Below are 25,935 nucleotides of genomic sequence, written 5' to 3' on the forward strand. Positions count from 1 at the left end.
ATTGTAGCTTTGAATAACTGGCTTATGGAAGGTAAAGGGTGGGAGACTAGCCTCAAGGAGAATGAAGAATCAAGGATTAAGGGTTTTAGCAGCCAGAAAGCTGGGGCCAGGGTGAGATTGGGAACAGTTACAGAGGTGAAAATAGAAAGTCTGAGTTAAAGCACATCTATGTGGCCTAAAGCTCATTTCAGGAGCAAAAGTGACACAAAGTTGTGAATGGTCTAGTTCAGACTCAGACAATCCAAGTGGCTAGAGTTGGAGTTTGGAGTAGGAGCAGGGACGGCACAGTGACTCAGTGGTTAGCACTGCTGCCTCCCAGCACCAGGAACCCGGGTTCAATTCCACGCTTGGGCACCTGTCTGTATGGAGTTTTCATTTTCTCCCTGTGTCTGCATGGCTTTCCTCCAGGTGTTCTGGCTTCTTCCCACAGTCCAAAGATGTGGATGTAAGTTTGCTCACTGAGCTGGAAGGTTCGTTTTCAGACGTTTTGTCACCATTCTAGGTAACATCAGTGAGCCTCCGGTGAAGCGCTGGTGTTATGTCCCGCTTTATATAGTGTAGTGTAGAACACTACATTGGACAAACTGGCGGAAAGCTGGCCACCAGGATACATGAACATCAACTAGCCACAAAAAGACATGACCCCACTATCACTCGTATCCTTACATACAGATGAGGAAGGACACCACTTTGATTGGGACAACGCATCCATCCTAGGACAAGCCAAACAGAGACACGCACGAGAATTCCAAGAAGAAATGGCATTCCAACCAGAACTCCGTCAACAAACACATTGATTTGGAGCCAATCTACCATCCCCTGAGAAAAAGAACAGGAAATGACATCAACACAGGAAACAACATCACCAACCCAAGGAAACCTAAACACATAAATAGAAAGCAGGACATAACGCCAGCACTTCATCGGAGGCTCACTGATGATATTACCTGGAATGGTGACGAAACGTCTGGGAATGAACTTACCAGCTTACATCCAGAACAAAGTAAAGACCCACTCTTTTGTGGACCGAGAAGAGGAGAACGCGACTGTGTTGGAGGTGAAAGGAAGATGTCGGGTTGGCTGTGCACCCTTGCAACCGGTGGATCTTAATGCTGGCTTCGGCCTAACGCTGGTTCAGGGGAGCAGCCAACCTGCAACGATGGCTGCGGCGAGTACTCATGCCCCAGGTCAGGGGGTCCGGAACACCATCCATGTTTCCGTGAAGAAGGTGGATGAGGTTGCACCTGTGGACCGCACCTTCTTCGTGAAGAGGGTCCTGTTGTACTGTTGTGGATTCGCTGCTGTGGACATTTACTGCCTGCAGGATTTCCCCGGAGGAGGTTTTTACAATGTGACCTTCAGGAGTGCCAAGCTTTGCGAGCGCTTCCTGGAGGTTTTCAAGGAGAAAGGAGGTGAGGGCCCTCTCTCTGTATTGACCGCTGTCCCACTGTTTGTGATGCCGGTGCAGAGGAGCCGTATGGTGACTGTACACATGTACAACCCGCATGTGCCAGCAGTTGATGTCCTGACCTTCCTCGGAAGGTACGTGAAGGTGGAAGGGAACCTAACCAACATCATGGACCCCTTTGGGATCTAAACCAGTAAGAGGCAGGTCAGGGTGATGCTGAGGACGGGCGCGGAAGGGAACATCGTACACCCACCGTCCAGCTTTGCGATGGGTGGGAGCAAGGGCTACCTGACCTACGCAGGGCAACCTAAAGTCTGCCATGCCTGTGGTAGGTCAGGTCATGTGGCGGCCGACTGCAAAGTCACCATCTGCAGGGAGGAGGGACACCTTGCAAAGGATTGCCCACAAGAGAAAAGCTGCAACCTTTGCGGGGAAGCAGGCCACCTCTACAGGGCATGCCCGCGGTGGGGGACCAACTACGCCCAGGTCGCCGGCAGGGGCAATGCGGGGCAAGCCCCCCCCCCCCCCCCCCCCCGGAGGAGAGGAAGGCACCAGGGCCCTGCAAGGATCCCCCGTAATGTGCAGGAGGGCCAGGTCGTGCAGGAGGGCCCAGCTCCGCAGGATGGACCCGAGGCCAGAAAAGCGCCCCTGCAGGCTCCGCTCTGCTCCCCCCGACAACCCAGAGTCGATGGAGGCGGCGACAGACGACCCAGGGGAGTGGACGACTGTCCGGAAAGTGAGGAGGAAGGCACGTTGGTGGGCCCAGCAACCGCATCCATCAGGTGGGAAGAGGCAGCTACAGGGGGGCTATAAGAGCTCCTCTGACGAGGGAGATTCAGAGGAGGCCCGCCCAAAGCAGAAGCTAAAGTTCTCCAGGGAGAAGGAAAGCATCACCCCGCTTCCAGGTGACGGGATGCATCCTGAGGCTCCCTCCAAACCCAGCCATGCACCGCTGGGGTCCTGGAGGGCCCCCCGGAACTTTCAGATGGGAAGGAGGAAACAGCGTGTCCCCAGCCTGACCCAGAGCCGGACTCTCCTGCCTCCGTACCCCTGACGGGGGGATGCCCTCCGGAAGGTAGCACGAACGGTTTCTTGAGCCCGGAGAGCGTCCAGCAGTTAGCCCGGGCAATGGGCATGAAGGGACAGATGGAGGGGCTGGACCTTGGACTTGGGGAGGGTACTGCGGTCACTGCCCACAATGGGGGTACAAGTTGCGAGCATTAATGTGCGCAGCGTCAAGTCCACTGCAAGATGTGTGTCCACGTTGGCCTACCTGACCACCGTCAAGGCCGACCACCTGTTTCTGCAGGAGTGCAGGATACCGCACCTCAGCAGGTAGGGGAAATGGTCCGACGCCTGGACCTGTGGGCCTTCGATCTGGTCGGGGGGGTAACGACTGTCGCTCCTCGGGCCTGGCTATTCTGCTGCGGGGGCGCAACTTCACCATCTCTCAAGTTCAGGAGGTGGTGGGGGGGCACCTCCTAGTGGCTGATGTCACCTACAGGAATGCTCCCCTGAGGACATAACACCAGCGCTTCATCGGAGGCTCACTGGTGATGTTACCTAGAATGGTGATGAAACGTCTGAAAACTAACCTTCCAGCTCAGCGAGCAAACTCGCATCCAGAACCTCAACCGGAGCTACAAATCTTCTCAAAACTCGTTAACAAACCTTGAAATACCCCGAATGCAATTAAAGCCAATATGATGGGCAGGATCTTCCTGGCCCCTGAAAGATACAGACTGTGGTGGGAAATTTGGGAGGAGCTGTCAAAAGAAGACCTTCTCAATGTTGAGAGCAAAAAAGTTGCATTTTCCAATCAAGTCCCACATGTTGAGACAGGATTCTCGCTAGTGAATGGTGGGAGACCTTTTAATGGGGATTATCACTCATTATTATCCTCGTTATTCCTTGACCTTGCGTCATGAACAGCACACTGCCGTTCTCCCACTTGCTAGTTGGCACAGAGAATTCCTGTCACGAAGATCAGAGTGGGTTCCCAGCTTGCTGTTTGCTCTTCTGGATCTCCATTTTTGGATACCTGGCACCATCGTTCTCATGGCACACACCGTGGCCATCAGCCACATGCACTTCATGTCCACAGCCAATGTCATTTGACTCATGCCAGCAGCTGTCATCATCATGGCACTTCTCCAATCCACTTCCAACACAGTTCTGTACTTCCAGTGCTGCATTTTGGGGCACGCTAGCACCTTTCATCGCGCCGTTGCTGCTGGAACAGTTTGTGTGCAGTGATGGGCATTTTTCTGCTGGATTGGACCAGGCTCCATCATTCTGGGGAAGGTGTGATCTTGCAGTACACTCCAAGCAAAATGTGCCACTTGATTCTGACACACTGTGCTTTAACCAACAGGAGCAGGCAAAATGGGCATGTCCTTGGGGGCTGAAGAGCTGATAGAGCAGCAGCAGCTCTCTGAGGGGGAAGGTGAGGATGTTGAGCAGAAGAAACATGCCATGATGGTGCACAGCAGCAACAAGCCAGACAGGAATTAATTGCTGATAAATGGAAACTAGATCCTGTGATTATTCATAAAATGTAAAATTGTTGGTGCTCGAAAGGTAAGTAACTCGTTTCTGATATGAGAAGTAAATGCAGCTTTTGTTTGTTTGTTTTCTGTTCCCTTTTGGTGTTGGTGAATAAAAATGAACGTTTTGAAGTGATTGAAGGCTTTTCTATATGTGACAGTCCCACATGGAACAATGACAAGATGATGAGCTAAGGAGGGCCATAGGGACAGAGTAGGTTGTGACATCAAATGTGGCTAAAGACAGGTGAGCCATATGGCCTGGCACTCAAACAGTGATGGGTGTAGGAATGTACAATTGTATGTAGAAGAAGGGTGTCAGTGAGCAGAGGTGATTTGTAGCTGCTGTGCCATTATGTTTATGGTGAAGGGTGATTCCAGAATGCCAACACTTCACCAACTGCAGGGTGGATTTCTAAGATGGCACCAGCACCAGAAATCACCTAGGATATCTTGACGGTAGTGAGTAGATCTGACTACAGTGAGTTCAGAACAGAGCAAGAAAGGTGTGTTTGCAATAATCACACAAGAAAACCCACCAGGCTTCATGGAGAGAAACCCTGTGTGAAATGCAATGAAATTGGCATTTCTCCGATTGCAGATAAGCTTAAGCCCAATGTCTTAACCCAGACCATTTGCCACCCTTTAGATCTTTTAAACCTGTACTGTTAATTGTTTCACTCGCAGAAATTCAAACAGAGCTCTTTCCAGGAGTAGCAAAGGCCAATTTATAAACTGGCACTTCAAACCAATATAATGCCCTAAGTAAGGAATAGTATGCGGCTTGGAGAGAAACTTGCAGATGTTCCCATGCATCTGCTGCCCTTCTCTTTCTGGGGAATAGTGGACATGGGTTTGGAATGAGCTGTCAGAAGAGACATTGACATGTTACAGCAGTGCCTCTTGTAGATGGTGCAAAGTGCTGGTACTGTATGCCAATTGTGGAGGGAGTCAGCATTAAAGGTGTCAATCATGTGGGCTGTTTTGTCCCAGATGGCGTTGAGATTTGAGTTTTATTGGAGTTATGCAGGCAAAGAGAAACTATGCAATCGTACTCATGGCCATTGTATCAACATATGTGGAGCTCCCCAGCTGCCAAATGGCTTCATGGGAATGTTACTCCTGACTTGCACCTTTTGTAAATGGTTGATGGGTATCTAGGAGTCAAGAGGTAGGTTAGTCACAGCAGCCTCTTGTGTGATGCAGAATGTTACTGTCATTTATTAGCCAAACCTGAACATTGTCCAGGGCTTGCTGTGCATGGGCATGGGCTGCTTCAGTATCCAAGGAATTGTGAATATTGCTGAACATTGTGAAATCATCAGCAAACATCCCCAGTTCTGACTTTACAATGGAGGGAAAATCACTAATGAAGGGGATGAAGGTGGTTGGGACTCTACCTTGAGAAACCCTGCAGAAATGTCCTGGAACTGAAATGGTTGCCCTCCAATAATTACAGCTATTTTCCTTTTGTCTAGGTATGACTCAAACTAGTGAGAGTTTTCTTCTTAGTTCCCATTTGCTTCAATTTTGCTAGGACCCTTGATGCTACACCCACTAAAATGCCGCCTGGACATCAAGGGCCATCATTCTCAGCTCACCTCTGCATTTCGGCTCTTTTGACCATGTTTGCACAAAGGCTGTAATGAGCCAGCTGTTGAGTGGCCCCAGTCAACCCTAACTGAATGTCAGTGGGCAGGGTTTTGCTGAGCAAGTGCCTCTTGATAGCACTGTCAATAATCTCTTCCATCAAATTGCTAACGATCGAGGGTAGACTGATGGGATGGTCATTATCTGGGTTGAGATTGGCTTGCATTTTTGTGACCAGGACCTAACTGGCAAAGTGGAGAATTGTCCAGGTAAGTACCAGTTTGAAGCTTCACTGGAACTGGGTTGGGGTTTATTCTTGGAACCCAGGTCTATACTACTATTACTGACAACAGTTCCTATAGCTTTTGTGGTATTCAGTGCCAACCAGCTGTTTCTTGATATGATGTTGGGTAAGTGGAATTGATTGAAGACTTACATTTATATTGCTTGGAAACCTCAGGAGGAGGCTTCTGGCTGAAGCTGGCTGCAAAGACTTCGAACCTGTCCTTTGCACTGATTATCATTGCAGTTGGACATATTTGTGGAGCTTTCTCTATCTCTCCAGTTATTTATATAATTGTCCAACACATTTCACAACTGCGACAGGACAATAGAGAAATCTGGGTTCAAGACTAAGATCTGGGTGAGCAGTAGAAAATGCTTGATTTGATGGGCTTGGAGGACAGGACGTATCAGAGGTAGGTGATTGGATAGTCTCAATCTTTGTGACAAAAAAATTCCTTGGGATTTTTTTTACTTGTAACTAAGGTCAGGGCTTTACAAAGAAAGCAATGTGTTTTGTTTGTAATCCATGATGACCCTGGCAGAGAGAATCATTGTCCCTTCTTTTTGAACTAATGCAACGCAAGTGAGTAAACCTCATTCAGTTATGTTGAAATTGACCACAGCTTTCCCCTGTTACTCAAGAAATGCTGCATGTAATTAGAAAACTTGCTATTTGTCTACTTGTTGTCCAGATCCTCCTTTGATAATAGATGTAAAACAATGTACCAAAAATCTTAATTAAACTACATTTTCCCCCTCCTCAATGGATTAATTGTATTTCGAAGTAAGAACAAGCAAGTGAAAAATGTTGCCAATAGAAGGATATGAAAATATATTAGGTACTGAGGCCTTAGTTTGATGCATACAAAACTCTATATTGTGCAAAAGTGCCAACGTTGTGCCATGCCAGAATTCATTGAAGTTAATTAAGAGCCCTAACAAAACTGACCTAACCCAAACAAAAAAAAAGCAACATAAACCTGAAACCAATTGAAAAAAAGGACTGTTGCTGAAGTTTTCCCTGATTGTTTTCATCCAAACAAATTTTATTGTTGGACAAGTCAGATCCCAGATTGAAATCTGGTTTGATGGATCATATTTTGTTGTGTTTTTATTTAGCAGGTGGCCCTTAACTGAAACATAAGAACACCATGCTGCAGATTTGGTTTTAACAATCAAACAGAAGTGTATCATATAAAATTAACGAAAATAAAACAGACTAAAACAAACTATTCACACACAAAACGATTTGAGAGGTTTTGAAAGATGTACCAAGATGCAATCCCATTTATTTCCAATGATGATGTCACTTTACAATACTGAAGTACCAGACAGAATTCCCTCATCTTTGACATCTATGGGTTTCCCTGATATGGTTCTTTCAGTTACCAGGGAGGAGAGTTTAAAGGCTGGATGTGAGTTTGCTCGCTGAGCTGGAAGGTTCGTTTTCAGACGTTTCGTCACCATTCTAGGTAACATCATCAGTGAGCCTCCGACGAAGCGCTGGTGTTATGTCCCGCTTTCTATCTATCTGGTTAGGTTTCCTTGGGTTGGTGATGTCATTTCCTGTTCTTTTTCTCAGGGGATGGTAGATTGATTTGGAGCCCATGTGTTTGTTGATGGAGTTCCAGTTGGAATGCCATGCTTCTAGGAATTCTTGTGCATGTCTCTGTTTGGCTTGTCCTAGGATTTTAGAATTTAAAGGCTTTTTCTCGATGTCACATAACTGAACTTAGATTTTCTCAGTATCAAATAATCCCTTCAGGGTTCTAAGCAAATACTCTGGCCTGGAATTTTTAATGAAATCTCTTACTGATATTCTAACTGTTTTAAACAAACTTCTTTCTCCAAAAGACACAGTTAGCTACATGTGACTTCAACTAGGACTCATGGAAACTAGATCCAAAGGGCTTTCCAAGTTGTGTTTTTTTTTCTGTCTGCTAAGCAAAAAAAAATTCCTGATTCTTCTAAACTGAAAGCAAATTAATGCCTTTGAATTTTTACTCTGTCAATGCAAACAAGTTCCTGTCAAGATCCCCAGGAGCACTTTCTCTCATTTTGATTTTTAAAAATATCATTGCTCCTGAAATATTGGTAAATTGATCATTTCCCTCATAAACACAGACCAAAATCCATATGCCAGTAATTCAAAATCTAATCTTTATGCCACGTCAGCCAAGAACTTACTTTTATTCAAGAACACTCATGCCCCAACATATCCCAAAATGCTCACAACCGATCAATTACTGTTTGAAGTGTCATCTGTACTACAGTGAAACATTGCACAATGGAATAAATGGCTAAATAATCTCATTTTTAATCTCATTTTTGTAAAGTTGATTTGAGAATTGAGCTTGTTGACCAGGACACCAGGAGAACCCTGGCACACCCCTCTTACCACAGGTCCTTTGACATCCATCTAATGACCAATTAAATGCCCAGTTGGTTTACCTCCCTATCTAGCCGAAAACATATCTGACAGAACCTCACATCAAGAGCACTGTGCTGGTATTAGCCTAGATCACGTGCTCAAATTTCAGCATGGAGCATTAGCTCTTAGCACGTTGATTCCTGGGTGACCATTCAATCGCTGAGCCAGAGCTGCTCGAAAAGCCCAGTGCGAAGTATTCTCAATTTTCATTACTGGATAAGTGAGTGAATATGTGGCAGATTGCATACCCCCAAGACGTAAATAAGGTATACAGAACAAGCATTGTACTGGAAAGGAAACCTCTGATAACTTATTTGTTGTTACACGTAGCTGCGGCTTTCCCCAGTCCTGGAATGTCATTGTGTTCATACATTTATGTTTTTGAGAGGTGGAAATATTCGATTTTATTTTGTATGTAATGGGAGTGGTGTGATTGCGATTTAGTTTTATGCCATGACAGACCGAAAATGCCAAAACAGTTGAAAGGCTAAAGGATTTGATAATGCACGGGAATGTCAGCTTTTATGCCTGAATGTCTGAACTTCAACTCCAACGTTGACTCAAGATTAGATAGTTACGAACTGAGTGATAACCGGCACATAATAGTGCTAATAGTGCTTTCATGCACATTTTAAAAAGGACGTCAATAGAACCATTCTTCTAACCTTCGCAAAGCTTAAAAACTACAGAAGAAAATTTAAGACTACAGCATATCAAAGGCACTTCAAAAACATGCAAGCTTGTCACATACCAGGATAAAACTATCCATCAGCATTTAATACGAGTGACAGGCATCAGAGGATAATGAGAGCATTAAATAAAAACAGAAAACACTGGAGGAACTCAATAGTTCCGGCACCAGTGTGGCGAGAGAAACAGAGTTACATTTCAAGTCCGATAATAGTCTTCTTCCAAAGAAGTCGTTGGATGTGAAATGTTAACTCTGGTGTCTCTCTCCACAGATGTTGCTAGACCTGTTAAGTTTCTCCAACATTTTTGTTTTTACTTCAAAATACTATGGATGATGGAAATTTGATTTTAGTTGAGAATATTTAACCCAAATTTTCCAATAGTTCTTGCTAAATAGGGTTCTTAACCTATATTTACCACTTTTTGGTGTACTATCCAACATCGTGATGAATAATTAATTTGAAACCAAACAGAATTATTTCAGAATGATTTCATGCAACAGGTTGACTGAACAATTCTCAAAGCTATTGGCCTGTTACACACCAAATCTCATTACGAAGGGACAAGAATCTTCCAAGGTTTTAGACAGGTCTCAGATCATGGATGAGGAATCTCAGTTACTGAGATCTGTCAGACAGTCTGGTTTTTGTAGTTATTTTAGGAAACCAGTGAATACCAAAGGTGAATTGTAAATGAACAGATGACAACATGAGGAAAAGCTGATTCTTTAGAAATAATAAAGATGTGTTTATGAACTAGAATGTACTGGCCAGAAGTGTGTTGGAAGTAGATTGAATTGTGGCTTTCAAAAGAGGAATTGGATAAGCATCTATTCGTCCACAGGGAAAAGCTGGGTAAATAGAACTTGCTGAATTGTTCTTGCTGGGAGCCATCCTGGATGTAGGAGACTCGATGATTTCTGTTTGGTGTGCCCACTATGATTCAATGATTTTCTTTTCAATATCGAAAACCATGGTTCCTTAAATATTCCAAAACCAGCTCTGGTCCTTCAGCATAAAACTAGGAATGATGACTTGCTCAGAAATGGCAAAAGCACTCTTAGCTTTATATAAAAGAAAGAGTTTTAAAAGGATGCACAAGGTCTGAGTTATGTTAATTTAATTTTGAATGACTTGTGGTTTCGTAGGTCTTTTGTACATAATTCATCACTTCATCTTCTGACCTAAGCTACATAAGATTGACCTACACCATTGAAATGATTTAACTGTATAGAACATTGTATGTTAAATGTGAATTTAATGTAAAGGTTGCCAAATCTGCTTGTAAGCAGCAGTCAATCTCTGTGTAATACCAACATGGCTCTCTGAGGAACAGCTCTGCTGTAAAAGGTATTTGGGTTGTCTACGGGAATTGAAATTGCTCTAGATTAGTGGTGCTAATCAGGTGTATGGCAAATTGATAAGAAATTTACACTGCACCAGTTATTATTTGCTTGGGAAAGTACAATTTTTTTAAAAAAATACAACAGCAAGCAAACAAACGGAAGAAACAGAGAAGAGTTTCTGAGAAAATTTGAATTGTCAATATGCAACTGTGACAGGACGATCAGATTGGGGCAGCTAGTTCACAGACTATTTTGTGTGACTGGAATAGGCTAATTTCCCCCTCCTGATGTTTTATCCTATGACTAATTCCTCCTGAGAATAGTGTTACATATATGTTTGCTCTTAAGCATATTTCTATCAGCGACAAGAGTAGGTGGTTAGATTTCCAGTCATTTGTGGTAGTTTCAAATTTAGGTCATTTTAGATGACCAGATTATTTGGTTATCTTAACTATTACAAAATTGCTGAATTTTTTTGTCCTAAAAGCAGGGCAGCATGTGCCTCAGTGGTTAACACTGCTGCCTCACAGCACTAGGGACCTGGGTTCGATTCCATTCTGTGTGGAGTTTGCACATTCTCCCCATGCCTGTATCCTCCCACAGTCAGAAGATGTGCAGGCTAGGTAGATTGGCCATGCTAAACTGCCCCGTTGTGTGCTGGGCTGTGCAGGCTAGGCAGATTAGCCATGGGAAATGCAGGGTAAAAGGGATGGGGTGGGTCTGGGTGGAATGCTGTCCAGAGTGTCAGTGTGGACTCAATGGGCTGATTAGCCTGCTTCCACAGTATAGAGTTTCTATTCTATTTTCAAACTGAAAAGAATTAACATATTGCAGAAATCCTGATGTTCTGACTTCATTATGTAATTCTGGAATAGAATTCCACAAAAGTCTGACCAGGCACACATTGCGTCCCTCTCTTTGTCATCACTAGCCCCTCCATTATTTCTTTGAAATAAAGCAATTGCAACAATAGATTAGTAATTTTACTCATTCATTCATTTTATCTACTCATTCATCTTTACACAGTCTTTAAAAAAGAAACTGAATTTAATAAAAAGAAGTGACGATTCCATGTTGATATGGTAGAATTATTGAATTATAGAATAAACTGTTGCCCGATATTAACTAATGTGCCCATTTAAAATGGAGGGAAAGGCATAAAACCCAAAAGTATGAGCTTCGCAAAAAGAAATCTCATATTTTAGTGCAATTGTTTTACTGTGGGTTTGCCACTTGACACTGAGAATCTGGCTGCCTGACAGGCAGGAAATCCTATATATTGGCTTTATGCCAAGACTATCTCCAATTTTAAGGTATCAGCTTGAAGTATCTCAGATTAGGGTAACTGCACAGAGGCTGTCCCTGACACTGTTTGCTCCTTGCCTCCAAGTAGTCTTACACATTGATGTACTGTAACGCTCCTTTATTTAGATTTGTTAGAATCCCAGGCCCTACTGCCAAATTTGGTTTATGATCTGGCTAGGGGCCAAGAACTTTTGTTTCTAAGCAAAATGTGAGATCCAGGGCAGGTACTGAGAGAATGAAACCACAAGATTCCACAGTTTTGGGAAATAACTTTACTGTACATTGTTTGAAAAAAAAATCTTATTGAGGTACAGCTTTCTACTGACCCCCATAATGAATGTGATAAATATGGGTAATAAAATAATTGAACACTCCCCAGTGCACATCACATAGCATACGTGCTAAGACACACCCCATGAATCTATCAACAACTGTGCCCAACACCCTCCTACCTGCCCCAACCCAACACAGAGCTAGAAATCTGCACAATTTGAGCTTCCCAGGAGATCAGAAACCTGACTCCAACACTTAGCTGCTCCCAGAGTTCAAAAAACACACAGCCTTTCAGTTGCTTTTAATTTTTCACTGAGTGCCCTGTACAGAATCTGTCTAGTTCAGCTGATTTCCCAGAAGCACAGGTAATTGCAGTGCTCCTGATAGAGTCTACCTCTGCCTCCTTCTGCATTGAACTCCTCTTCAGTTAACCCAGAACTGCCCTGACAGACCCACTGAAAACCTTGCAATAAACTTCTCTAATGTTAGGTAAAATTAAATGTTACTAACATTTTGAAGCAATCAAATGTAGCACCTGGAAACTGGTCTCTGAAAGTTGCTTTTTCGGAATGCTGGAAATGGATTTCACCACAACATCTATACTTTAAAGATTACCAAATGCAGATGTAGTGTTGAAGACCTCTTTTCTTACGTTCTCAATCTAGTCCAATGTTTCCTTTCCTATTGATGTCAGAGTCAAAACATCCATTGTGTTATTATAACTTGCGTACATCTCATGATATACCATTTTGAAACAGTAGTACATTGTGGAGGTGCAGTTAGATCTCACGGTGGGGAGCAGGGAGGGCTGAGAAGCAGGGATTTGCAGAAAGGCTTGGTGGGCCTGAAGGAAACATGTCAGCTCGTTGCCATTATTCACTCCTGTAAATGAACTTAATTTGTGATTGCAATCCTGCTCATCTCCTTTCACCTGTCGGGTTTGTCCGGGGTGCAGTGACAATTCCTGGTGAAGGCGTGAAGTGTAGTACCGGTAGTGACCACGACCCCCGGTCGCATGACCAATTCTAGCAAGCTGCCAGTCTCCATTGAGCAGCAGCTCAGAGGTGGGATTTTTAAAATACTTTCATAGAATGCCATGTTGCTACCTAGGTCAGCTTTAATTGCGCAGTCTTAATTGCCCTTGAGGTTGGGAGTGAGCTGTGTTCTTGGGCTGCAGTAGTCTGTGTAGTGTAGGTATGCACTCAGTGCCATTAGGGAGGGAGTTCCAGGATGTTAAACAAGAAAGGACAGAGAAGAACAACAGTACAATTGCATGTCAGCATGGTGAATGGTTTGGAGGGGAGTCTGCAGGTGTTGGTGTTCCTAGTATCTGCTGCCTTTGCGGTCCTGGGTTTTGGAAGGGGCTGCAAAATGTCTCCGTTCTGTTTGGGGTGTAATTTAATCTAAAGGCTTTTGATGCTATCCAAACTAGTGCTCAACCGCCTTGGAATAGCATTTACCCTCCCAGAGAAAAGTGATGTGCAATTCCCACTAATTGTCCAGCCAGAGACACCACCACCCCCCCCCCCCCCACCCCCGCCAACTCCCACTCCCATTGCAAACATTAAATTCCGCACAAAAAGTTAATAGCTCTCAGAGCTCTTAGGTGGGACTGAGGGAGCTGGTGTGTCTTGAGAAAGAACAATTACTAAAGAAGTTCTGGATGAACTATGCCACCTTGTGCAAAATGACCTACAGCCCAGGGTAAGAACTGAACAGTTCTGCCATTGCTGACTAAAATTAGAGTTAGCATTGTAATGTCATTGACTCATTCTGAGCTGGTGAATTTATGACATTAACCAAGGTGCCATGTTGATTTGCACTTTACATGATACCAAACAACCTTATGGAGAACTGTGGAGTTTATCCATTTTAGGTTAACTGTTAGGCAGCAGCATTACAAAGTTCTGCGGTGATGATTAATCTCTCAAAGCTTAGAGGGTAACCTATCTGCCTCTCACTGTGGATCCAGAAAATTTCCTGAATAGAAATGCTTTCCATTTTATAAGTGTTAAAACAGACTTTACACAGATCTTGCACTTTGTGGTTGTGTTTGGGGAAGTTGGTGAGGTGTTGAATAAGCCTTGGGAGACAAGAGAAACCCTTAGCTTGACTAGCAAGATACTGTCACAATATGATCCATTTAGCTGCTAAAATGGTTATCGAGGAAAGGACGGGAATTCTGAAGGCAAGGCTTTCCTCTTGGGATCAATTTGGAGAGGCATTCTGATAACTTCTCTGCGGATCTCTTGAATACTTGTTGCGCTGTGCAAAACTTTGGTATTCACAGAAGTCTGGAGGGAGGTACTTAGAAACTGATAGCACGAGCAAACGGGTTATAGTGCAGATCAAGGAGTAAGTGTGCTTCAGGTGTTACATAAGTCATTAAATCTGCCAGTGCAAGTAGTCAAGACCATGAAAAGGGAAGCCTGAATCTCTAGCTTTGTATCTAGAAGCAACACTGAATTAGAGAAGAATGGTAATTATAGCATCAGTTAGTGGATGGTTAATTTCTGAACTGGAGAGAAGTATACTATGGTGTTGCCCATGTGTATTAAGATCAACACTATTTATGGAAAATGTTAGTTGTCTCAGCTTGGGTATGTTAGCCATAATTTGGAAACTTGTAGGCGGTGCATGTTGCATTTTGGTAGAGGACACAATGTCAAACTGGCAGGCACCTCTTTCAACGTGTAGAGCAGCTTCCAACTAGTTGTGTTTGAGCAGCAGTCCAGTTAAAATGTAAGGAACGAAGCTCCTCAATGGACCCTTTCACTCCAGGTTTCTTACACACTATTCCATCTGTCCAAAAATGTGCCCCATATCTTTCATCAATAAATGTTCTACTAACCATAGAAATCAATTCAGGTGAACTCTGTGTTCTGTTTTAAATTTCACGTTTGCAAAGCTCTGCTTTCCTGTGACTGGACTGCAGCACAACAGGACGATATAATTTACAACTATTTGCTGAGTGCTCACAGCAGGCACTGGTGACCAAATGTCTCTGCTTGATTACAGATAGATGTTACTGCAGTTGTCATCTACCACAAAGTCTTGTTAAAAAATATATAATGCTTATTATCGTCCTTGGTATTTACATGAACATCTTAAAATTTTTCCATCGTAGTTGATGATTTTTAATTTATTTTTCCTTATAACAATTTTTTACACTGCACATGTCCTTTCTTTCTGATCAGTTCCAACTTTTCCTTCATTGTTTCTCCTCTAATAGTCACAACTGTTTACATCATTTTTAGTACCAGTATTTCACTTGCAGGAGAAGCTTAGAAATTTAAAATGTAAAATGCATAAAACTTGTGATTGAATCCCACTTTGTGAAATTTCAATTTAACTTTTAAACCTGTTTAATTGCATTTATGATGATACAGACTAGGGTAACTGCATTTTGAATTTGAGCTCATTGAACTGACAGATTGCAGTACCAGAGTGCAAAGCAGAGATCAGGGAATAATTTTGAACAGCCATAACTTATTGTGCTGTTACACGCTGAATGTTCCTGGACTATGTGAACATAGCCTTGCAAGGTGATGAATGGTGGAATTGGGGTCCACCACTTTGGTGGCACTAGAAAGAGAAAACTGGGCCGATGAATGGCTGAAAAGCAGCAATTGAGAGTGAATGGAATAGAGATGGACACCAGAAATGAGACAAAAACAGAAAATGTGTGGCAGCTGCTACAATCATAAGAATAAAAACCACAAAAACTGCAGATGCTGTAAATCAGAAACAAAAACAGAAGTTGCTGGAAAAGTTCAATAGGTCCAGCAGTGGTTGTGGAAATGCTGCCAGACCTACTGAACGTTTCTAGCAATTTCTGTTTTTGCATATGGAGATAGAGATAAGTTGGAACAACTTAACAGCTGGAGGACTGGGGCCTCAGGTTTGAAGTATAGTCCCTGAATTTAAAGTGTGGAAAGTAGCAGCTGCTGTGATTTTGCCGCAGCGGTCATTCCTTTGGTGATATCACTGGGAAGTGGAAACTTGGCAGAACCTCAGTGTGGTCAAAGCGCAGATTCGCCTTCGAAACAAGTTCCATTGTCTCAGCTGAAACTGGCACATACACCTTATAAAACTAATTAACTCATTGGCCCATTGTAAATAAAGACATGGGATCTACACAGTTATACGTTGGTGTTTTATTGGAATGAGACAGTAGATCTTGGATTGATGTAACAATTGTAAATTGTTAATATTTTAACTTGAACAGGAAGAACGTTTTACTGTAGCCCTGTCGTTGTAGATTCTCAATATCATAGTGTGTCATCCAAGGACTCATCAGAAATTCAGTTATGTCAATGAGGAAATTCACTGTAACAGTAGGAAGGAAGATCAGAGAAACATTAAATCAAAAGGTAGTCATTCAGTCCCACAAAGCTGTTCTCCTATTTAATGACTGATTTCCATTCTAACTCCATCTACTCACTGATTCTATAACGCTTAATATACCTAAGCTAACAAAAAACTATCAAGCTAAGGTTAAGAAATTTTCTGTTGACCTGTCCTCAGCAACTTATTGATGGAGTTTCTATGACTGATGTTTACTGACACAATTCTTAATTCTTCTAGAATGGCATTTAAAATTACATACCCCTTCTCTGAAATCTCATACCAAGGAAATAACGTCACTCTATGCACCCATTATCCACCTTAAGAACCTCAATTGAATCACCCCTTGATCACCTACATCTGTAATTAAACCTCATCATTTAATCTGCTTAAGCCTGGTATCATTTTGATAAATCTGTGCGCAGTTTCTTTGAGGCCAATATATCTTTACGCAGGTACATACTATCAAATCAGAACTGTACATCTGTAGCATAACTTCCACCATTTTGTATTTTTTTGCATTGGAGATTTAAAAAAAAACCTCCATTGCTCTGGAGACAAAAACCACCATTGCACTGGCATTTAAAATTAGTTTGGGGGGGGGGGGACAAAATTAGATATCCTCCCACATGGCAAGGTGTGTGACTGGGGTATTTAATCAGTTGGGAGGAGAACAAATGGGGATCCTGTCACTTTCAGCCTGTGTTGTGATTAATGCTGCGGCAGGAAGGCCTGTGGAGGACTTTCCCATTTCGGGCTTTGTGTGCAATTAATACTTTTTTAAGGGTCATCTCCTGCCACAACTAGTATTTAGCCAGCAGCAGGCAGGACATTCACAATGCAGAGAGCACAAAATGCAAACCTGTCAGGGTTTTCTCACTGTTTTCCTGGAAGTGAGAAGGCTTCCTAATCATAGGCAGTTCCTGCTTGATTGAGGGACCTGGCACTAGGGAAGGTGGAGCCACTGAGAGCTACTCTGACTTTGCTGCCTGCTGTCCCTGCGACCGTGTCCCCATGGCCTTTGCCACCATTTGCAGCACCTGGGTCCGTCCTCCTGGGGGATTGTAATACCCAGACCAGCCTAACCCACCCCTCTGGCGCTCTTGATCAACAAAGAGATTGATTGGCAGCTCTCAACAATTGGAACCTCTGCCCCCTTGAAGACCAGGGAACCCCTGCCGCTGCTCGAGACATTATTTTAGCAGGTTATCATAGAAAGAGGCAATGTAATGCTCTCACCAGCTGTAGAGACAGTGGGTGAGAGAGTTGTCAATTGCATTAAACACCACCCTTTCTACTTATTCACTCGTTTTTAGTGGACCCCTAAATGCCTCTGCTCCACAATACTCTGATCTATACCTCTCAGATCCAGAGAGAATTATCTCATACTTCTCTGCATTAAGCTTCACCATGCGTAATTTTGCCCACTCATTTAATCTATTGATTTCCCATTGTAATTTTCTACCTCCACTATTTACTGCTGAATTTTCAAATAAATAAAACCCGTTGATTTTTCTTGCTATGCTAGAATCTGCTGAAAAGTTCAGCTAAGATAGAAAGGTGTAGAGCTGGATGAACACAACAGGCCAAGCAGCATCAGAGGATCAGGAAGGCTGATGTTTTGGGCCTAGACCCATTGTAAATCCACGCTGGTTCTCTTTGATCATCTCTTATTTGTCCAAGTCCATGTGCTCAGTCGTCTTATCCCTAATAACACATTCTGGTGATGATCTGACAACAGACAATAAGTCAGGCAAATCTACACTTAAATAATGGAGTGACTTTGGCCTTCCGATTATGGCCAATTTATGCCTGCTGAAGGCCCTTGGAGACATGGGTGCATCACTCCCCCACGGGCTGCAGATTCTTGGCTCCATCTTATTCCAAGGTTTAATTTGACTTCACGTCTTCAGGATTCTTCTGCCCCTCTTAAACCTGGCTCCTCTTTCTGAAGCAGCAGATGTCCCAGGAGTGTCATACTGCATTCTCCTAGGCAGCAATAGTAAAAAGGTTCATGGCTTACTTTTGATAACTCACTCAGGAAAATGTAATGGTGGAGTCAGAGCTAAAATTGGAAATCCAGGCCAAACCCGTATCAGAGGAAAATTTAGACCAAAGAGTGAATGATCATCAGCTTTCCTAAGCAGTGTTTGGAAAGTATACAGATTTGTTTGGCAGTAGTTGTAGCAGAGAGAAACTTGAATGATTGTTGTTGAGTCATGAAGACGTGTTAGTAGGCCTGGTTTTTATCCAAAAGTAAAGTTTAATCTGTTTTTTGATTTATGTTCCTGTTCCTATTTTCATTGGTGCATTTTGGAAAGTATTCTAATCCAGAAATGCTTCATTAATTGTAACACAAACCTAGTTAAAATTTGTCACAAGGCACTCCTGTGACTAAAGCCTTTCACTTAGTTTTATCTATATTTTACATCTGTATCTGCTGCTTCTTGAGCATGACCAGGTTTTGACCAAGCATGATGTACGTGATATGTTTTTTTCATTTATTTTGTGAATTAGCGGTTGACCTAAAACCAGAAAGCAGAAGTGCTTCTTTCCATGATAGAGGCTGTACTGCAGGGAGTTTTTGTGAGAGAGTAATTGAGTTTAAACACACCTGCGTGCTCATTCAACTAATGTTTAAATTGTCAGTTTAAAAGGTTTTTGTTGTTCCAAAGTTAAAGTCATGGTTTGATTTTTTTTTTAATAGAAAATATCCAGCAAGCAGCAATATTAATACTCAGAAATAAAATGCTTGCACGAAACTGGATATAGTAGTCATATGCCACTTGAGGAATTTTCTAGTAGTTCTTGAGGATGCTCGTGTTCTTAAAATATTCATTTAAGTTATTGTATCTGTGGTATACGTAGAATGTCACAGCTGGCAATTTCTCTATCAGTGCATCTATACATGATCCATTTGCAACTTGATACCTCTGAGCTATCTTTTCAATCACTGTAGCGGAGATGATCATCTTATTGCACCGATATTCACATCATATTTATTGTATTATGTGAATGATTCAAACTATGCTTACAGATGTTGGAAACTAAATTTTGCCATGATTTCATATACTGTCCTCTTCATCGGCCTCTGAAACATATATTTCAATCCAGCAAAGGATGATTGCATAAAAATTTATAATGATTGGATCTGAAAGTTTAGTAATGACCAACTCTAGTGCACAGCTATTACCAAATTGACAGTGTCGCTCAGAGATTACAAGGATGACTGCTACAATGTATGTTAGCATCAACTGGTGCAATGGGAGCTGCTCTTCTGAGATTACATTTGTAGCAAATTATTTGGACAGTATTATGAGAGTCCTAGTTTGCACCTGAATGTATGCTACATTATCTAGGAATGCCTGACATTAGATGCAAAAATCATTCCCCAGAACAGACATCCTGTCCCTTGATTAATTCACGACCATTCACGAGTAAGTACACCTTACAAATGTTATAAAACCTCAATCTTTGAAAACTCATTGAACACCAGTTTAAAATTACTTTTACTCAAAAATTTTAAGGCTATTACTTCGTCCCAATGATGTCCAGAGGTATGTATTTCTAAAACTAATACCAGTAAAGCATTTTTAAAAATACTGTGAAAATTTTAACTGAGTAGTAAGAGTCAACATTTAAATATCCAGACCAGACATGCCAATTGATTGCTATATTGTCATGATACTTCAGGGAGAATTCAGTGATAGAGATGGAATTTTGATTTTATAATGTAATGAGGGATATGTATTCCATGTTTGCCTTAACTAAAGTTCTATGGAGCAAACTACATCATATCTCGGTGTTAAGAATATAAACTAAACAAAATCCAAAGTTTAAAACCAGTGAAACGTTACCATCACTCCCTGAAACCAAATCAAAATCTTCCTTTTAATATCTCTGCTAAAGATTATTGGCTGCAATAACCAAATGTATCAGTAAACAAGGCCTGATTTTGAGTTCAGTGATTTGAGACAGTCTGTACCGGTAAACTTCTTCAAGCATAGAGCTCATAATCATACACTGCAGGGAACATAAGATGATGTAGAGTCAATATATGAGAACATTTACGATATGTTAGTGTCTGCAGGATGTCATTTCTCACCCACGCAAACTGAAAGACCTCTGATACATTGCATCTTTTGTGCTTCTCCTTTGACTGACCTTCTGATAACAGCTACCTTTTGATACACCGATGAAGATAATTGGCAAACACTAGTTATGCTTTCCTGAGTAGAGAAGATGGAAAAATTAAGTAAACTTGCTCAAAGTCAGAGAATAAGGTGAGTGTTCAGGTTCTTGATAAGAAATGGGTTACAAAGGTTGAAGTGTATGTAACTGGAAATTCTAAGACTAGGCTGTAATTTTATTGATAGATTGAGTTAGAATGACAGCAAGGAAGATTTCCACTAATAATTTAAGCAATTAATAACTTCATTTTATTTGTGAATTAGTGGGAGTGTGCATTACTTAAGGAACTTTTGTTCTTCTGGTTTGCTTGAGGTTCATGGAGGTTATGTGAATCATTGTATTTGCAGATTGTTATTACTTTGAAAAACTGCACATTGGATATTGTGAAATGATATAGCAAATGATTGTTCTTCAAATTTTAAATGGTGATTTAAATCTTTAATGGTTGAAACTGTTTATTGAATATGATGTATAATGCAGGTAAATCGTAGATATTTCAGCAAACTTGGAGATGTAATTTGATACATTATTCAAATAAGCTGAAACATTATTTAGATATTGGAACATTGAAGCCAAAGAAGATTTAAATTGTGGGTAATGTATAACAGCAGATGGATTGACATCTACTGGTTGATACTATTGTTCAAAGTCAAAATGATCCTTTGGTCCTTTAGATCAGATATAGTCTGTAAATTCCTCCAGACCTAAAACACTCCAAAAATCTGCACTTCTCAATTCTGGCTGTTGTCGATCTGCATTTTTAAATCATCCCACCATGTCTTCAACTGCTAAAGCCCTAAGTTCTGGAATTCTCTCCAGAGGGAACAATTAGTAAAACATAGAAATGACTTTTACAGGGCTGAACGTGTATTGCACCCCGTAAATGGAACTCCAGTTTGGACCTGGATCAGTCGTTTCAAGTGCTGCACTCCTCTATCATTCCTTTAAAATACTCCTTAAAATCTACCTCTGTGATTAAGCTTTTGGTCATCTGGCATAGCATCTCCCATGCAATTTGGTGTCACATTCCCATGAGATGCCATGGGATGTTTTACTGCATTATGTAATTACCAATTGAAGTATTGGAATTTAAGTTACATGTAAAATGTGCAACATTGATGCCAGAATCTGCAGGAAATCCTTTTAAATATGACCATGACTCATTAATTTTTGATTCAGCCTCATGACCCTTAAATTTGTGGCTAAAGGTATTGCAACTGTAAGACACAGCTAGGTGTAGCTTTAGGCTTACTTGGAAACAGTATGAGTTGGTGTGGAGGAGAGGAATACAGGATGAACATCATGATTGTTGAGAAAAGTACACTTGGTGAATAGGAAATGCTGATGCTGCTCAAAATTCAAAACAATTTTTACAGCTGTTTATCCAAAAAAAAGCCATCCCAAAAAATTTAAACACTAGCTCTTTTTAAAGAAAAAGTTGATTTAATTCATCCAACATTTCAAATACTAAATATTTTGTTTTCTTTTTAATTCTACTCATGTAACTGAAATAATTAAGTGATTTATCTAGATAAAAGGTAGCGGCCATTTAGATTTGAGGTTTAAGCATTACAACAGATAACTTTGTCTCAAAGATATTTAGTCACCATCTGGTCACGTAAGGAAGGACATTCAATTCTGAGGTACAAGAAGGAAAAGTTGAAAAATCTAATTTCCTAATTAAACTACCTCCCATAATTAGGAGCCAGATTTCATGTCAATTACTTCCTTTTAGCTTTGGTATCTAAAATTTTACGTTCAACAAGCTTCAAAAACATTGATGAAATTTTCTATCAACGACAGAGGTGGGACTGAAGGCAGACAGAACAGCAGCTTTCCACTACCAGCCTGCATGTTAGTTTCCCTCCATGTGTCTGTGTCCAGGCCACTGTGTTAATGAAAGCCCCAGAGAATTATGGTATAAGTTGCTGATGGCAAAAGTGTTAGCTTTCATTGCAACTGATCAATTAACCTGCTTGTGAAAGTTCTGCACCATATTTATTCCCATTTTTATCCTTTTATATTCCTCGATAATTTAAGAAACTTACATAGAACATAGAACAGTACAGCACAGAACAGGCCCTTCAGCCCACGATGTTGTGCCGACCATTGATCCTCATGTATGCACCGTCAAATTTCTGTGACCATATGCATGTCCAGCAGTCTCTTAAATGTCCCCAATGACCTTGCTTCCACAACTGCTGCTGGCAACGCATTCCATGCTCTCTCAACTCTCTGTGTAAAGAACCCGCCTCTGACGTCCCCTCTATACTTTCCTCCAACCAGCTTAAAACTATGACCTGTCGTATTAGCCAAAACTTAATATTATTCATCTCTACTCTGATAACGGTTCTCGCATTGAAATATTTAGGGTAGTTAATGCTTCTTAATTTGATCACACAGAGCTGTTGAATTTAGTCCTCAAGCATATAAAATAGTCCATTCTTATGTATCATAAAAACTTAAGAACTTTATATTGGACTGTTAACTCTCCTTTGTCTTCCTGCCTCCATTAAAAATGGCTAAAATATCTCATGCCTCTCTTCATATCTACAGTTTAACATCTTTATCTTTAATGCCATTTTACACCGAAGCAAACAAAACCATTCAGCTGTGGCTTACCCATTGTTTGTACGTAGTTTCATTATTTATTTTCTTGTGTACACTTTGCTACCCTATGGAATTGACAAATGTTGATTTTTGTGATTTGATCTACAGTTTGTGATTTGAACTCTAGGAGCAGACATGCGGAATCAGCAAATTTCCCAACGGCTTCCTGACTAGCTTTATTTAAGGTCTTCAAGGAATTGAGAAGGGTGGAGAAGCTGAGAGAGAAAAGGAAGGCAATTGCACAGCTTGGGTAACTGGTGGGTTTCAGCCATCAACAATGGAGCTAAATCAGAGGAGCTGCCCAAGAGGCCAGTGTTGAAGAAAAAGTATTTTGAGAGGGTTGTGTGGTTACAAGGACGAAAAGGATTGAAGGCGGAAGAAATTTTAATACATAGATTAGAATTTAACTTTGAAGGATTGGGACACCAGGAGCCAACGTAGGTCAATGAGGACAGGACCAATGGGAGAGGAAAGACCTGATGTAGGTTAAGATGCAGTCAGCAGACTTTACAATACACTAAACTCTTATGGGGTAAGGAAGGTGGAAAAACAGTGGAATATTATATACTTCTTTAAATATCACCTACAAGATCTGAAGTGTATCCTCATCTGCATTTTTCATTTCAAGCTACACATTGGTTTTCATAGTAAAAGGATTTGAGTACAGGAACAAGGATATCTCGCTGCAATTATACAGGGCATTGGTGCAGCCACTTCTGGAATATTGTGCGTGGTTTTGGTCTTCTTACCTTAGGAAGGTTGTTCTTGCTGTAGAGAAAGTACAGCAAAGGTTTATTGCATTGATCCCTGGGATGCCAATACCGACATGCGAGGAGAGATTGAGTTGGTTGGGATTGTATTTACTAGAGTTCAGAAGAATGAGGGGCAATCTCCTAGAAATCTGTAGAATTCCAACAGTACTAAACAACTTAAATGCAGTTAGGATGTTAGTGATTGGTGGAGTGCTCTAGAGTCAAGGGTCATAGTTTAAGGGGAAGAGGTAAACCTTTTAGGATTGAGGTAAGGAGATATGTCTACAGCCAGACAGTGGTGAGCCTGTGGAATTCACGGCCTCAAAAATGATTAAGGCCAAAACATTTTGTGTTTTAAAGGTAAAGCTTGGAGGTTGATGTAGATCTTATAGTTAAAAGGATCAAGAAAGATGGAGAGAGGCTGGAATTAGGGTATTGAGCTCAATGATCTGCCATGATCATAATGAATGGTGGAGCAGGGTAGAGGGGTTGAAAGCCTTACTCTGGCTCAATCTTCCATGTTTCAATATAATATTAGTGACCATCTTTGCACTCTTCCCTTTTGTAGTAGTACATCCACTCACTATGATATTCTTTGCTTTAGAACATAGAACGATACAGCACAGTACAGGCCCTTCGGCCCTCGATGTTGTGCCGACCTGTCATACTGATCTCGAGCCCATCTAACCTACACTATTCCATGTACGTCCATATGCTTGTCCAATGACGACTTAAATGTACCTAAAGTTGGCGAATCTACTACCGTTGCAGGCAAAGCGTTCCATTCCCTTACTACTCTCTGAGTAAAGAAACTACCTCAGACATCTGTCCTATATCTTTCACCCCTCAATTTAAAGCTATATCCCCTCATGCTTGCCGTCACCATCCTAAGAAAAAGGCTCTCCCTATCCACCCTATCTAACCCTCTGATTATTTTATATGTTTCCATTAAGTCACCTCTCAACCTTTTTCTCTCGAATGAAAACAGCCTCAAGTCCCTCAGCCTTTCCTCGTAAGACCTTCCCTCCACACCAAGCAACATCCTAGTAAATCTCCTCTGCACCCTTTCCAAAGCTTCCACATCCTTCTTATAATGTGGTGACCCGAACTGTACACAATACTCCAAGTGCGGCCGCACCAGAGTTTTGTACAGCTTCACCATAACCTCTTGGTTCCGGAACTCGATCCCTCTATTAATAAAAGCTACAACACTGTATGTCTTCTTAACAGCCCTGACAACCTGGGTGGCAACTTTCAAGGATCTGTGTATGTGGACACCAAGATCTCTCTGTTCATCTACACTGATAAGAATCTTACCATTAGCCCTGTACTTTGCCTGCAGGTTACTCCTACCAAAGTGCATCACCTCACACTTGTCTGCATTAAACTCCATTTGCCACCTCTCAGCCCAGCTCTGCAGCTTGTCTATGTCTCTCTGCAACCTACAGCATCCTTCGTCACTATCCACAACTCCACCGACCTTAGTGTCGTCTGTAAATTTACTAACCCATCCTTCTACGCTCTCATCCAGGTCATTTATAAAAATGACAAACAGCAGTGGACCCAACACCGACCCTTGCGGTACACCACTAGTAACTGGTCTCCAGGATGAACATTTCCCATCAACTACCACCCTCTGTCTTCTTTCAGCAAGCCAATTTCCGATCCAAACTGGTATATCTCCCACAATCCCATTCCTCCGCATTTTGTACAATAGCCTACTGTGGGGAACCTTATCGAACGCCTTGCTGAAATCCATATACACCACGTCAACCGGTTTACTCTCATCTACCTGTTTGGTCACCTTCTCAAAGAACTCAATAAGGTTTGTGAGGCACGACCTTCCCTTCACAAAACCGAGCTGACTCTCCCGAATCAATTTGTTCTTTTCTAGATGATTATAAATCCTATCCCTTATAACCTTTTCCAACACTTTACCAACAACTGAGGTAAGGCTCACTGGTCTATAATTACCAGGGTTGCCTCTACTCCGCTTCTTGAACAGCGGAACCACATTTGCTATCCTCCAGTCATCTGGCACTATTCCTGTAGACAATGACGAGTTAAAGATCAATGCCAAAGGCTCGGCAGTCTCCTCCCTGGCATCCCAGAGGATCCGAGGATAAATCCCATCCGGCCCAGGGGACTTATCTATCTTCACC

General features: G+C 41.8%; 1 protein-coding gene across 6 annotated transcripts in view; it reads left to right on the forward strand.

Moving 5' to 3' along the window:
- Nucleotides 1-25,935, forward strand: part of blnk (B cell linker) — a 205,153-nt gene that overhangs the window by 84,475 nt on the left and 94,743 nt on the right. For 2 of the 6 annotated variants that reach the window (XM_048551121.2, XM_048551124.2), the window contains exon 1: nt 20,235-20,503. The exons of the other annotated variants lie outside the window; for them this stretch is intronic. In XM_048551121.2, the coding sequence (XP_048407078.1) occupies nt 20,463-20,503 (41 nt within the window). In that variant the 5' untranslated portion in view covers nt 20,235-20,462. Of the gene's footprint in view, nt 1-20,234; nt 20,504-25,935 lie in introns of those variants that run through there. 6 annotated transcript variants of the gene reach the window in all.

The sequence above is a fragment of the Stegostoma tigrinum genome, chromosome 20 (genome assembly GCF_030684315.1).
Source record: "Stegostoma tigrinum isolate sSteTig4 chromosome 20, sSteTig4.hap1, whole genome shotgun sequence".
Taxonomy (NCBI): Eukaryota; Metazoa; Chordata; class Chondrichthyes; order Orectolobiformes; family Stegostomatidae; genus Stegostoma; species Stegostoma tigrinum.